General features: G+C 40.8%; 1 protein-coding gene across 1 annotated transcript in view; it reads right to left on the reverse strand.

Moving 5' to 3' along the window:
* LOC140235327 (medium-chain acyl-CoA ligase ACSF2, mitochondrial-like) overlaps positions 1 to 5787 on the reverse strand; it is a 28089-nt gene extending 22302 nt beyond the window's left edge. Inside the window, exons 1-3 of the mRNA XM_072315352.1 lie at positions 5779 to 5787; positions 3055 to 3173; positions 1952 to 2117 (exon numbers count right to left, since the gene is read on the reverse strand). Coding sequence (XP_072171453.1) covers positions 1952 to 2117; positions 3055 to 3173; positions 5779 to 5787 — 294 coding nt within the window. The remainder of the gene's footprint in view (positions 1 to 1951; positions 2118 to 3054; positions 3174 to 5778) is intronic.
* Between the last annotated feature and the right edge of the window lie 9256 nt (positions 5788 to 15043).

Genomic DNA, 15043 nt, shown 5'->3' on the forward strand with positions numbered 1-15043 from the left:
TATACTTGTAAGTATAGCACACGTACATGCAAACGTGTACGTGCTCCGTACCGTACGGATGTACAGTACGGTCGATAAATAGTAAACCCTGTAGAATACTCGTAGATACACTATGTATAAAATCAGTGTTGACAGAGCCCAGGATGGGAATTATTTTTGCCTACGATTTTGTTGTCCCTGTTGGAAAAAAAAGTAAAAAAAAAAAAGAATAATTACTATTTAGCGTCCGGCGTTTAGGTTGCTCGCAGACTGAAGAGGTAATTTTTTTTTTTTGGTCTGAAGGGGGGGGGGGGGGGTGCGTCCGCACCCAACGCATCCCCCTGGTGACGCCCATGGGTGGGGATTCATGCTTTGAACATTCCTAAGTGAGATAATGAAAAGCCTTTTATGAAATATGAAAGAGCATGTAATTTCAAAAAGGATTCAACGTTTATTTGATGAAAATTGGTTTTCAAATGGCCGAGATATCCAAAAAAGTGCTAATAATAAAAGGCGACATGCCACAACTTTATTAGGATCTCTTTGTTTCACTTTGTTTTTGGATATCTCAGCCATTTCAAAACCGATTTTCATCAAATAAACTTTTGATACCCCTTAGAACTGCATGCTCTTTGACATCTCATAGAGTGGTTTCTGAATATCTCGCAAAGCGTTAAAAGCTAAATCCTCACCTCGACCAGAAATGTACACACCCTTTAAACTTTAGTACTTCGACTAAAGTATCTCTCTATGCAGACGACACGGCAATATTTCACCCAGGACATGATGCTTATAAAATACAGGAACAACTCCAAGTAGACACTCTACTCCTCAGTAAATGGTTTTCAGATAATGGTATGATTGTTAATTTAGAAAAAACGAAAGTTATGATATTCAGACCTCGCCGAGGAAAACAGAGACATTCTTTTCAAATTTGTGTGAATAGCAGGCCTTTGGAAACTGCAACGAGAATCAAACACCTTGGGGTAATCTTTGAACAAACTCTTGACTGGTCTCCCCACATCGATGAAGTAGTCATGAAAATTTCTCGTTCAATTGTATGTATACGAAGAATCAAATCGTGTTTGACACGTGAAATCATGAATCAGTTGTATTTTTCTTTCATACTTCCACATATTGATTACTGTTGTGCTGTATGGGGGTCACTAACTATACACAGCCTTGTCGCTGTACACAAGTGTAAGTCGCGACACAGCGTCTGGTCGGGCTAGGGGGTCACTAACAAAGACAAATTTAAATAGATTGCAACGCTGTCAGAACAAGTATGCTCGTGTAGTATTGAAGAGAGTAATTGGAGGTTATTACATGTCAGCGCAAGCTCTTACTCATACTCTCAAATGGCAGTCAGTTGAACAAAGAATTCAATATCATTACTGTGTCCTGGTGTACAAATTATTACACAATTTAGCCCCAACGTACATAGTCAAACTTGTGACCAAACGCCATACTACTTATACCACTCGATATGCCCTTTCTTGACAATTACATATACCCAAACCTAGAACTGAATAATATAAGAAATGCTCCTTCACATTATGCTGCAAGCAAATCGTTTAATGAGTTACCCATTTTTATTCAAACAGCCTCCTCATTGCAAACATTTATTCATCAATCTCTCATTTGATATAAACCCTTTACACTAGCTATGAATTATTCAAATATCTATTTTCTCTGCTCGTTTTATGTTCTTTCTTATGTGTTTTATGTTCTTACGAACCGATTGTTCTTTAGCTGTATCATATCTATGTTCGTTTTGTTCTTGTTTTTTTTATTGTGTTCACATGCAATGTAAGGTATATCAACGCAGGGCTCCCTTGTGAAGCAGGCCTTTGTGGCACTGAATGGGACTACCCTGCTTTTAAAGAAGACTTGATAAATAAATAAATAAATAAATAAATAAATAAATAAATAAATAAATAAATAAAAATAAATAGTCTTCTTGTACACTTACAGATGTGAAAATCATGTTGCTTGTGTCATCGCATCCAAGCTTGCTCCTGCATGCCTTTAAAACCTTCATGTCTTCATCCCTCCCCATCGATATGACGTCATCCATGACATAGACTCCTGGTCGCTTTTCTCCTCCATACATTACCACAGATTCCATGTCAGGCAGTCTAGATACATAAACGCAGAAGTCATAAAAGGATGGTACAGTATTGGTGGAGATGAGAACTGGGCTTTTAACTTTTTGCGAGATACCAAGAAAACACTTATGAAATAGTACAGAGCATACCACTTTAAGAGGAATTCAAAGTTTATTTGATGAAAATCGGGTTTGGAACAACTGAAAAATCCAAAAACAAAGTAAAACAAAGCGATCGTAATAAAGTGTGGGTCCCACACTTGTTAGAATCACTTTGTTTGGACATCTCAGCCATTTCAAAACCAATTCTCATCAAATAAACGTTGAATACCTCATGGAATTACATGCTCTTTCATATTTCATAAGATGTTTCTCATTACCTCACCAAAAAATTTTAGAAACCTGAAATTAGGTCTCGACCAAAACTATACAATCCCTTTAAACCTCCATTATGACAGTCTAGCATTGTATCGGAGAGTTGTCAAGATAGTAATGATCTTACAGATTAAAAAGATAGATATAGATGGTACATTCTCTCATGTATCTAACGAAAAGAGCTGTTCCGCGGGAAAATTTGATTGCTTAAGAAACATCTTCAAACGAGCTTCAATCCTTATCTCCGATAGTGCTGCCTCGTTGAGACTATCATTCAATCGTAATTCAGCAGTAGCAGTAAACGTAACATTGATATGTCCATCAGATCTTAGGAAGAAAATGTTATGATTATTGTATCATTCGATCTGTTTTCATCTATCTCTTCACGGGTCAGACTTTGATAGCTATAAGTTGGTTAGCTATCTTTTGGCCTCAGTCTTTCACTGCATTAACATATATATTATATTCGCCAAGCAAGACTCAGTTGCTCCCAGATGGAAAAAAAAAATGCAGTCATAAACACACACGTGCGCGCGCGCACACACACACATACATACACACACACACACACACACACACACTCACGTACTTACTGAGGGCTCTGCAACTTTCCCGCCAACGACGAAGTAATGGATGGACAAATTTCAGCGATCATTTCGTAGTAGTCCTGTGTCAGGAACGATGATGCAGACACCAGCGTCTTCACACCTGCCTAAGTGTGTGATATAATGAACAGTCTCATGGGACTCTAAATCGGATTTATGCAAGTGTAATGACGTTTGAGTACATAAAGACTTGGGCTTTATTCAGCCCCTAAGACTTAAAGCAACTCAAGCGAGACAACTCAACATTAAAGAACAATCGATGGACCATTTGTATTTTTTGTTTCAGGAGTGAAAGGAAAGTTGGTTCTGCCCTGGTTTTAGCACAGGTCTTGTGTAACATCCCCCCCCCCCCTGAAAAACAAACAAACATACAACAATCCCCAAAACAGCAAAACAGTATCACGAATAGACATAATAGACGGAGATCTTCTCAATACAGCGTCTACCTTAATTGTGGATTGGTGACACGCGCCCTGAATGTATATAAGACCCCGTTTACAGTGCGAGGCTCGGCCGCGGCCGAGCCCTCCTTCATTTCAGTGTACACGCGCAAAAGGCCAAATGCGAGGCCAAAATTGGCCTCGCATTTGGCCACGCTCTGGAGGTGGGCTCTTCTTGGTGTAAACGCAAACTGGGCCAAATGCGCGGCCAATTTTAGTCTGACTTCCAGACCCTCTGCCGTACTATTTCGCTATTCACGATATTAACCCCCTCAACGTCGAAAACTACTATAGTTTAAGGTGGTTTTGTCCTGCAAAGGATTTTTCCTTCGGCAAAGGCCTTTGCCCGAACGGCGAGTTCGTCGCCACGGAATCCAGTTGGCAAAGGGTCTGAAAACCAGACTATATCAAATTGCGTTTGTTTACAAGCAGAGCGCCACTACGACAAAATATTGAAAAGCGCGGCCGATCCATAGAGCTGTGTTTAGTACGTATAATAAAGCTCTATGGGCCGATCCCAGCAGTGTAAACGGACAAAATTGCGAGGCTCGGCCGCGCAATTGAGCCCGGCCCCGCACTGTTAACGGGGTCTTAGACCCCGTTTACAGTGCGGGGCCGGGCTCGGCCGCGGCTTGGCCGCGGCCGAGCCCGGCCTCAATTGCGCGGCCGAGCCTCGCAATTTTGTCCGTTTACACTGCTGGGCTCGGCCGCGCTTTTAATTCAAACCATTCAATATTTTGTCGTAGTGGCGCTCTGCTTGTAAACAAACGCAATTTGGTATAGCCTGGTTTTCAAACCCTTTGCCAACTGGATTCCGTGGCGACGAAGTCGCCGTTCGGGCAAAGGCCTTTGCCGAAGGAAAAATCCTTTGCAGGACAAAACCACCCTAAACTATACTAGTTTTCCACGTTGAGGGGGTTAATATCGTGAATAGCGAAATAGTACGGGCAGAGGGTCTGGAAGCCAGACTAAAACTGGCCGCGCATTTGGCCCAGTTTGCGCTTACACCAAGAAGAGGCCGGGCTCGGCCGCGGCTCGGCCGTGGCCGAGACCACCTCCAGAGCGAGGCCAAATGCGAGGCCAATTTTGGCCTCGCATTTGGCCTTTTGCGCGTTTACACTGAAGCGGGGCTGGGCTCGGCCGCGGCTCGCCGCGGCCGAGCCCGGCCTTAATTGCGCGGCCGAGCCTCGCAATTTTGTCCGTTTACACTGCTGGGCTCGGCCGCGCTTTAGATTCAAACCTTTCATTATTTGGTCGTAGTGGCGCTCTGCTTGTAAACTAACGCAATTTGGTATTGTCTGGTCTTCAGACCCTTTGCCAACTGAATTCCGTGGCGACGAAGTCGCCGTTCGGGCAAAGGCCTTTGCCGAAGGAAAAAATCCTTTGCAGGACAAAACCATCTTAAACTATACTAGTTTTCGACGTTGAGGGGGTTGATATCCTGAACAGCGAAAGATACAGGCAGAGGGTTTGGAAGCCAGACTAAAACTGGCCGCGCAATTGGCCGCGCATTTGGCCCAGTTTGCGTTTACACCAAGAAAAGGCCGGGCTCGGCCGCGGCTCGGCCGCGGCCGAGACCACCTCCAGAGCGAGGCCAAATGCGAGGCCAATTTTGGCCTCGCATTTGGCCTTTTGCGCGTTTACACTGAAGCGGGGCTGGACTCGGCCGCGGCCGAGCCGCGGCCGAGCCTCGCACTGTAAACGGGGTCCTAGTCGCATTCTTGACGGGACGAACGACGAACTCGTCATTGTTTCAAATTTATTCATTGGTCTATCTAGTCCTACTTATGTATTTATTTATCATCTATTGATTGATTGATTTTTTTTATTCATATATCTAGCTCTATAGGTTCTTTTTTTTTTTTTCTGAGGGATATTTCCTGGCCCTGGGTCTGAAATTTATCTTTCTTCGCGTTCAAAAACAACACTGTACGTCACACTGATACGACTACACTTTTAACATAACCGTTGTAGCGTTTTCGGATAGAGTTGATTGTTAACGTGTTATTCACTCGATGCTAAAATTGGCCGAGGCCATGCAGTATAACATGTTCACCGTGGCGTCTACGTAACATAGCTGAATATTACATTCTACTTATTCCATCAATGTTTGGTAGGCGGTTTAGAAGGACGACATGTCAGCATGATTGAAGTAAGCCATGATTGACTTATGGATCGGCTGCAAGTACCACTTAGTCTTGAAAGGTTACAAATTGGAAGAGTATATTCCAAAGATTTTATCAACATGTAAACCTCGTACACATCCTTTCACCTTGGCCATGATGTGATGTAATTCAGCTGGCCGACACGCCGCGTTGATATTGACCAAGATGGCGCCTATAGACGCCACAGCATACTGTGTGTGTAGCCACTCAATGGTGTTGGGTCCCCAGATTCCCACCCGGTCACCGTGGCGTACCCCGATGCGAACCAGGCCGAGGGCAAGCCTGTCAACCTTTACACACAATGCGAGTACAATGAAAAAGAAAAGAAAAGAAAAAACACGTTACAAATGGAAATTCCGCCAGGATAAAATGTGCATTCATGGCAGTGTATGAACGTGTCCTGTTTACCATGAATACAGATTTAGCCCATTAGGTTTGTTAGATATATTTTGTGCCTCTGTGCTTTTTAGACGTAGGACAATATCTTTCGGGGGAATTGTAGGAAAGACGAATTACATTGTATTTCTGTTTGCAGTTGCAGCCGAACAACATTATCTAAAACTGATACGAAGAAACCCCCTCCCCACCCCCTCTGTAACCTCTTCATTGCTTTGGGCAAATTGTGGAGTATGAATAGACTGTCATCAAAGTAAGTCGAATTTGATATTTCTTTACTTAGACATTCTACACGTCAAGAACGCAAAGGCACCTAGGTATGTTCTCTGCCGAGTGCATGTAAAGTGTTCGTGTATTCCAATGAGAGACTGATTATGCTCCCATAAAATCAAACGAGTTCCTTCTTGCCCTATCCATTTGTATTCTTTTTGTCTTTCCATCCATCTGTCTGCACTCCATTCATCTCCCTACACATGTAACCATTTCATCTTCTGAACAAAGTATCAGCTGTTGTCCTTGTGAGGTGTTGGTTGTCTAACCTCTGTGATCGGAAAACCTGTTAGAATCGAACCAGGAATTAAACATTCATACTGGCAGAAATGAAAATATTCGTAAAGGGTGCCATTGTCTCAATGGTTGCATTGCAATAAAGAAGGGATTTCGTGTTTTTATTTTAATCAGAGTTTTAAAGAACACTTGCCAGCTGCCTTTTTAGTTTTACTTCTGAAAATACAGGACATCATAGGAATCGACATAAACATATAAAACAATACAGTCATACAGATTTCATGTCATGGATTGGGAAGTGAGCGAAATCATGCCACCCGTCACTTTCCTTACCTCCCCTTTGAAACGTCTGAAGGTCCTTCGTTCATTGTCCGCAGAAAATACGACACACTCCCTGTCGGGGTACTTCTCTGTAGTCTCATCTAAGACGTCCGGAATAGTTTTCCTCAGTAATTTCGCAGAACAGCTGTCTGGTGATGCTCGGCAGTAACTAAGACTGGTCTCCGTTCTTCTCCCACTAGAACTAAATACCAATAAAAGTATCGAAATTTAGACTTTTCGCTCCCGTGTAAATTCATATTTAATGTTTTTTCTTCTTTCAAAACAACATATAATTTGACAGGTCCTGCTGGAACATAGCTTGGATGGATCTTATTCGCACCTACAATCACCCTGCATTCAATTTTCTCCTTGATTTTTAAGATAACGGCATTTTAAGTGTATCGCGGTCACCTGTCATCCTAATCCACTAATTTTCCAATGCGTAAAGCAGTACGTGTGAAAAAAATGTCGTCGGCATATACGCGATGTTGAATGGCGTGTCCCAGCCGGTCAACAGGACCTACTGTGGTCAAGGACATGCTCTGTAATGTCAATGTATTTTCCAGAACATGGATGATAATGACCATCCGTTCTTTGGACTTTGGGCAGAGGAGGTGAGAACTTCAAGACGGACTAATCAGTTTGCACAGTATATACAAGTATCACCACTAATACTGTTGCGTCTCTGGGGTTTTACTCCCGAAAGATCGACAGTCCTGTAAATGCGTACAAGCTAAACAAAATTTGGTGGTATACGATTTGCCTAAAAGATTAAACAGCTAACAGTATCGTAGTGAAATGTTATCACGATTATGTGATACCTGTCTCGTGCAAAGTTTTAAAAAAATTATTCTCAGGCAATGGTATCAAGACACAGATCAATAGAATTTGTCACTGGATGCTGACGCGGTGGCAAAACAAAAGTGTGCAAACCCAGTTTACAAACTGTCGTCATTTTTTTTTTTTTTTTTGCACCAGTGTTTGTATGTAGTGTACATGGCCAATGGCGCCGGTGCGGGGAGGGGGCAGGTTGGGGAGGGGGCAGGTTGGGGAGGGGGGGGGGGGGCACTTGCCTTTCCAAATAAATTTTTTTTGGGGGCAAAACAAGTTTTTGCACCCCCAAGTGCCCCCTGTGACAAATAATTAATCAATTATTTAAAGACCAAAGTGAATAATAAAGACAGCTTTCTTGTCTAAAAGTTGTCAATTTCATAACTGAAAATGCACAATTTTACATCTATACACTAATATTTACTTATGAGTAAATTTAGTTTTTTAGCTGGTAGCCTCTCGTCCTCGAGTATGCCCCCAGAAACACACCTTTAGTAAACCTCACATTTTCCCTCTCTTCTATGCTTTTTAGCAATATAAGAATAATTTTTATTGTTCGAACAATGCGATCACGTTCAAGCTTTTAACGAATACATTTCAGACGAATTTCAAAGTAAAGTGGCTCTCTCGCTCTGCCCATACATATAGTAAAATGAACAGTTTTCATAAGTTATGATAGTCCTTCGCAGTGATTTTTGTTTTACTACGTTTAATTCCCTAGAAGTTTGAATCTCACTGACACCGTCACATAATGTACCCCCCTATGTTATAATCGCAGTCCTTCACACTATTTCTTTTTTTTTGCCATGTTTAATTCCCTAGAAAATTGCTTTTTAATGCTCTGTAAACGCGACTTTTACACTCTGTTTTTACAAAAAGTCCCTACCGTGATACCCCCCTCCCACACCCTCCCCTGCTCGGTCGCTTCGCTCCCTCGCCGAGGATCTCACACCGTCACATAATGTACCCCCCTATGTTATAATTGTAGTCCTTCACACTATTTCTTTTTTTGCCATGTTTAATTCCCTAGAAAATTGCTTTCTAATGCTCTATAAACGCGACTTTTGCACTCTGTTTTTACGAAAAGTCCCATACCGTGGGAGGGGGTATCCCCCCTCCCACACCCTCCCCCCCCCCGCTCGGTTGCTTCACTCCCTCGCCGAGGATCTCACACCGTCACAAAAAAATATACCCCGTATGTTATAATCATAGTCCTTTGCACTAATTTTTTCACAATGTTCAATTTTATGGGAATTTGCTTTTAAATGCTCTATAAACGCGACTTTTTTACTCTGTTTTTCAAAAAGTCTCTACCGTGGGAGGGGGTATCTCCCACACCCTCCCCCTGCTCGGTCGCTTCGCTCCCTCGCCGAGGATCTCACACCGTCACATATAAATGTATATATATATATATATATATATATATATATATATATATGTTATATTCATAGTCTTTCGCACTAATTTTTTCCACTATGTTCAATTTCCTAGAAATTTACTTTTAAATGCTCTATAAACGCGACTTTTGTACTCTGTTTTTACAAATGTCCTTACCGTGGGAGGAGGATATCTCCCCTCAAACACCCTCCCCCGCTCGGTCGATTTTCTTACTCGCCGAGGATCTTACACCGTCACATAAAATGTACCCTCGTATGTTATGATCGTAGTCCTTCGCACTAATTTTGTTTCACTATGTGTAATTTCCTAGAAATTTGCTTTTAAAATGCTCTATATAAACGCGACTTTTGTACTCTGTTTTTACAAAAAATCCTTACCGTGGGAGGAGGGTATACCCCTCCCACACCCTCCCCCGCTCGGTCGATTCTCTCCCTCGCCGAGGAACTTACACCGTCACATAAAATAATGTACCCCCGTATGTTATAATCGTAGTCCTTCGCACTAATTTTGTCTCACTATGTGTAATTTCCTAGAAATTTGCTTTTAAAATGCTCTATAAACGCGACTTTTATACTCTGCTGTTTTTTTTTTTTAACAAAAAGTCACCATAGTGGTGTCCCCGCTCCCCGCTCGGTCGCTTCGCTCTCTCGCCGAAGATTTTCACACCGTCACATAATGTGCCCCCGTCGAGATTTTGCCCCCTCCCCCCCCCCAAAAAAAAAAAAAATTCTGGCTAGCTTGGCGAACTACATTTCAGCAGGGTGGTGTGAAAACATCTTCCAGCCTTTTCCAAAGTATACCCATGGCTTATACGTTCCGTACTGTAATTTGTAGGAAGGTGTATGCCCGACAATGAATTTACATTTCAAATGGGAATCACATTGCGTGCTGTGGCATGATCGGAAGACAAGTGTAGCGCACGGAGAAACAAGTAGAGCTGTTTGCAATGAACTTTAACGCGCGATTTAGCATTCAGTGGATGTTAACCAGGCAGTGTTGAATGATGGATGCTTAAAGGGAACCACTCTCTTACCTTTGTGCTGGATGGGCTAGTAAGTTGGAAATTCGAACGCGGCAAGGCAGCCCGATTCCTGTTATCCTTCTCCCAAGTACAGGGCCGAATGTTGATCTTAAAAATGTTTCAGCCATCGCCATACTGTGCTGCACGTCCACATGCCTCGATATGCAATCTTTCACAGGGCCGGACACTGCGGTCTGCAGATAAACTGCGAAGCTCCAAAGCTAGATCTCTGTTGATATAATTATGCACTTCTGTGTGCTTCCGCTCGATGAATAAGGTAAAGACACCGGTGCCATCTCTAATCAAATTATATTTGTTGTAGCGTATTCACGTGCAAGGGCATCGATTCTGCATGATTGGGGGATTGGGGCAGGGGGTAGTATAGGCCTAGGCAAGGGGGGGGGGGGGGGAGTTGGGGGCAGTGGGGCAGTTACCTCTCAATAAGCATTTCGAAATACATGTACAGCTGTACATAAAAATGCTTCATTATTCGGTTTCCCGCGCGATCGTAAGACTAGTACGTAATTGATCATTGCGCTCTTCTGATTGCAAAATACAGGATCTGGTAATTTTCGAACCAGGTTACACTCTCATGCACTCTTTCTCACTGAAAGGCATGAAAAAAATTTTCTCACCCAGGTGCAGATGAACAGTTTTGTATGCCAGGTCATGGTCGGTCATAATCCTAGGAAGTGAAGATGGACACGGTCGTGGATATCTGTCACTACTTCATTCACTGCTTTTTTTGTCACTGCACCCGCTGGCGCCGGTGAGCGCCATTCACGCCCATAAAGATATAGCCTTTAAACAAGGCGACTCGCTCTGCGTGCCCCCGTATAGCGCGTTTACCCCACAAACCTGTTGGCCGGTGTCACAGTCGATCCGTTCCGGGTTCCGGGGGAACCGATATACTGGTCGAATCCAGTCGATTAGTTCCGCGGAACGAATATACCGCACAATAGGCCGTACGCAGAAACGTTCCGCAACCGCCGATCCTATCCGGGTTGTGCGAGTAGGCCTCATTAAAAACAAAATAATATCTGTGTATTGTGGATGCTGATACCAAACCAAAAAAATCTAAGAAAGCTATTTCTTCATTTTTTAAATGATATTAAGGACAAACCTATTTTTACGTTCTGATAATTTCCCTTTAAATGAATCATATTATAACCTCGTACAAGTAGCGCCTACAATGTATTAGCTAAATAGCATGCACAAATACGTACGAGTCGATCATCTGGAGCCGTTGCGCAGACAGTGTACGATTAGCCTTTATTTATAGACAAAACTTCAAAGAACAGTTCAACGAAAGAGCATGATAATACTATAGTTATAGGTCCTACATTTATAAGAGACTGCTTGAAGTGGGAAGGAAGAGAGAGGGAGGTTTTGCTGATAGGGTACAGCAAGGATAAACATGTTTTGTTTTTTTTCGGTGAGCTTTGTTCTGATAAGAAAATTATTGTTCAGCTGTACTTCAAAACAAAAAAAGAATTTTGGTCTAATAGTCTGCAAACAAATTGTTAATGTGTATGCCGTGTATGCAGGGGACTAAATGGAGCTATGCATTTGGATTTCATTTCAATTATCTATTTTATTCTCATTTTTCTTTCAACAAAACATAACACAAAGTAAATCAAAAATGCAAACATAAGCAAGTATACATTACAAAGTATGACATTCAATGGTAATTAACAAACTAATAAAGATATGCACACATACTGGTATTACAAAGTTATGTTTGCAGGGTAAAAATGAGAACTAAGAGGTCCACTAAAAAGCGTTGGTTGTAGATTTTAGACCACTCTAAAATATCTTCAAAAATACTTATCATAATTACAAGTGCGTAATTATGCATAATGCAAAAGATAAGACAAAATGAAAGAAACAACAGAGACACAACAACGTGACATGACTAAACTGAGGGGAATATACGAATGAAAGGATTAGAGCAAAAACAAAATTAAAGGAAGGAGAGAGAGAGAGAGAGAGAGTGCCTACACGCTGAACAGGATAAACGGAAGAGGAGATTTATCGATTGATTACTTAAATTGTCCACTCTGGAAATTCTTTATACATTGGATATCGCAACAAAATTTACATTCAATACATCACAGGTACACCACAATCAGACAGTACAAAATGAAACTCACTCACATTAACATACATTGACGTATGCACCATAATAACAATACATTAACCCGACACTTACAACTACATGTATACAAAAACTATTGATATACAGCTGTATACGAATTGAATTGAACTGAATTGAATTTATTTATTTATGGATACATGGATTAAAATTTCTTTATTTTAAGCTGTTGATGTAAAGCTATTATAACTCGAGATGAATAAAATTTTCCTTTGTTTACTTTTCTCCTTATTTTTCTCCTTCGCACTCTAAATCTCTTCTTTATTCTTTATTTTTTATTCTGTGTTGTTTTTTTCTCTCTTTGTTAGCCTACCGCTTTTACCCTTTTTACTTTTTATCTAAAAAGATGCCATTTTGGGGTACATTAAGCCATATTTCTGTCTGTTTCCTGTCGATTCATGTTATACATGTAGTTTATTATAGCTGTTTTTCATTTTCTTATCTCTTTCAATTTCTGTCTATCCCATCGCCACTATTGGCTTCACACCTTTTACATGTGCATATAATATGTGTTTCCATTAAAAATGTATGTACATATATAAATGAAACTTAATGTTTACGAAGAGAAAATGTAACTTTTTTTTATGGAACACCAGATTTCGGACATAGGTGCACTGTTTGGATATTCAAGTTATAGGGTATCACTAGAAGTCAGAAAATTTACGTGAGTTTGTGATATATGACCCCATATTTTGCATGCACTCTACGATGTACAGGCATGCTAACCCGGAAACATTACACTGCACATTACTTGAATATGAGACCATTCTGAAGCAAATAATTTTCACAGAACAAAAATGCACTCTTAAATGAATCCCCCAAGGATTGGAACAATCATCCCCCAGCATTCCCACTGATTCCCGATCATCAGTTACAAGCCATCCCCTTTTAACAGAAGATATTTGTGGGGGCCTCAGTCCCTATCATGGAGAGGGAAGACATTCAAGATTGAACGGATGGTACAGTGTTGACTATAAGGTGGTGTTCAGAATAAACAATGAGAAACCTGCAATACTAAACAGCAGTAAATTCTTTTAGGAATTCAGAGTTCATTTTACACAAATTAGCTTCAAATTGCTGAGATATATGTAGCTACAGTGCGTACAAAAAAGCAACAAGATTCATTTCGAATTTGTGAAGATGGTGTTTACTTTACTCCAAAGTAAGTAGCAACATCATAAAGCCATATAATCTCCTCTTTCCAATGACATCTTATTTATTCTTACACGGTCACGGATGGCTGAGTTTCAGTTAGTGAGACCAGCATAAATCCTTTTTAATTCACTTTTTTTTTTTAATGTTCAGACTGGTGAGACATACCTAGGGCCCTTCTTCTTTGAAAACAACCGCAACGAAAATGGATGCTTACAAATTCTAAATTAACATGTGATTCCTGAATTAATGGAAAATTTTCCTGTGCAACAAAGGGGTGTGTTCAGACGCCTATGATGGGCACAGGATAGCGCACCAGCCCATCGACTAGTTGCAGTAAGAAACAGATTGGCTGAGGTATTTGGAAATCGGGTGATTGCCTTGTATCATGGTGTGCAGCCATTGGCCACCAGAATCTCTGGATCTGACTTCTTGCAATTTTTCCCCCTTTGGGGTTATCTCAAGAGCAAAGTGTTCATTACCCTTCAACCTGACATTGCAACTCTGAGACAAAGAATCACTGAATTTGAAGCTCTACGCCATCAAGCCACAATGATTCGCAGAGTTGTGCGTGAGATGTAGAAAAGAGCTAATCTCTGTGTGGGAAGGAATGGTGGCCATGTTGAGGGGCATGGGATGTAATGTTAAAAAGAGATATCCGAAAAAACAATGGTAAGTTGTGGTTATTAATTTCATTATTCCATTAATTTGTTAAGTTAATTTCTGATAAGGTGCATTGATTCTTGCAGGGTCTAAACTTGGTCCCAAGTCCAATTTACCCATTGTCTAAAAAGAATGATTACTTATGCCATCCATGACCGTGTATGCATAAATAATTATCATTTTGAAGAGGAGTATCATATGGTTTTAAGATGTTGCTACTCACTTTGGTGTAAAGTTAACACAATCTTCACAAATTTGAAATCAAATCTTGTTGCGGTTTTTTTTTTATTCGCATTGTATAAACAAAGAGACCCTAATTAAAGGATGGACCCACCTTATCTGCCCACTACACATGTCTTTTTTTCAGTATAAAACCGATTTTGTATAATGTACTTTCAATTTCTCTTAGAATCGTACGCTCTCTATTTCAAATGTGCTTTCTAATTACAAGTCTTGCAAAACGTTAAATTTTCAATCGCCCATCTCAACAAAAACTATACTGTATCTCTTTAGAATACCCTTCCTGTTTGAAGTAATCTCTGTGTATAGATAGACCGCCTCCCCAATAGAGAGAGAGAAAAAAAAAAACACACACACACACATTCATATGCACATACACACGGACACAACATATAATAAAGACAACTTAACACACAAAAACAAAATTCATCGCGTCATTTTTAGTTGTTACAACTGAAAAAATAATGAACCAAACGAACATGCATGTATGACGTTGACGACCATATTGGTCGTTATATCGCACTAAAATGATTAGACTCTGTGCCCTGAAAATAGACATTAAAATGAAGGTGGACTATTTGAGCCCATAGTATGTTTAATATGAAGGTCCTTGTATTACAGTAGTTAACATGAAGCATGCCGAACATCCCAATTACAGTTACTCATTCGGTTATTCTGTTCAAAATGA

The sequence above is a fragment of the Diadema setosum genome, chromosome 11 (assembly GCF_964275005.1).
Source record: "Diadema setosum chromosome 11, eeDiaSeto1, whole genome shotgun sequence".
NCBI classification, from domain to species: domain Eukaryota; kingdom Metazoa; phylum Echinodermata; class Echinoidea; order Diadematoida; family Diadematidae; genus Diadema; species Diadema setosum.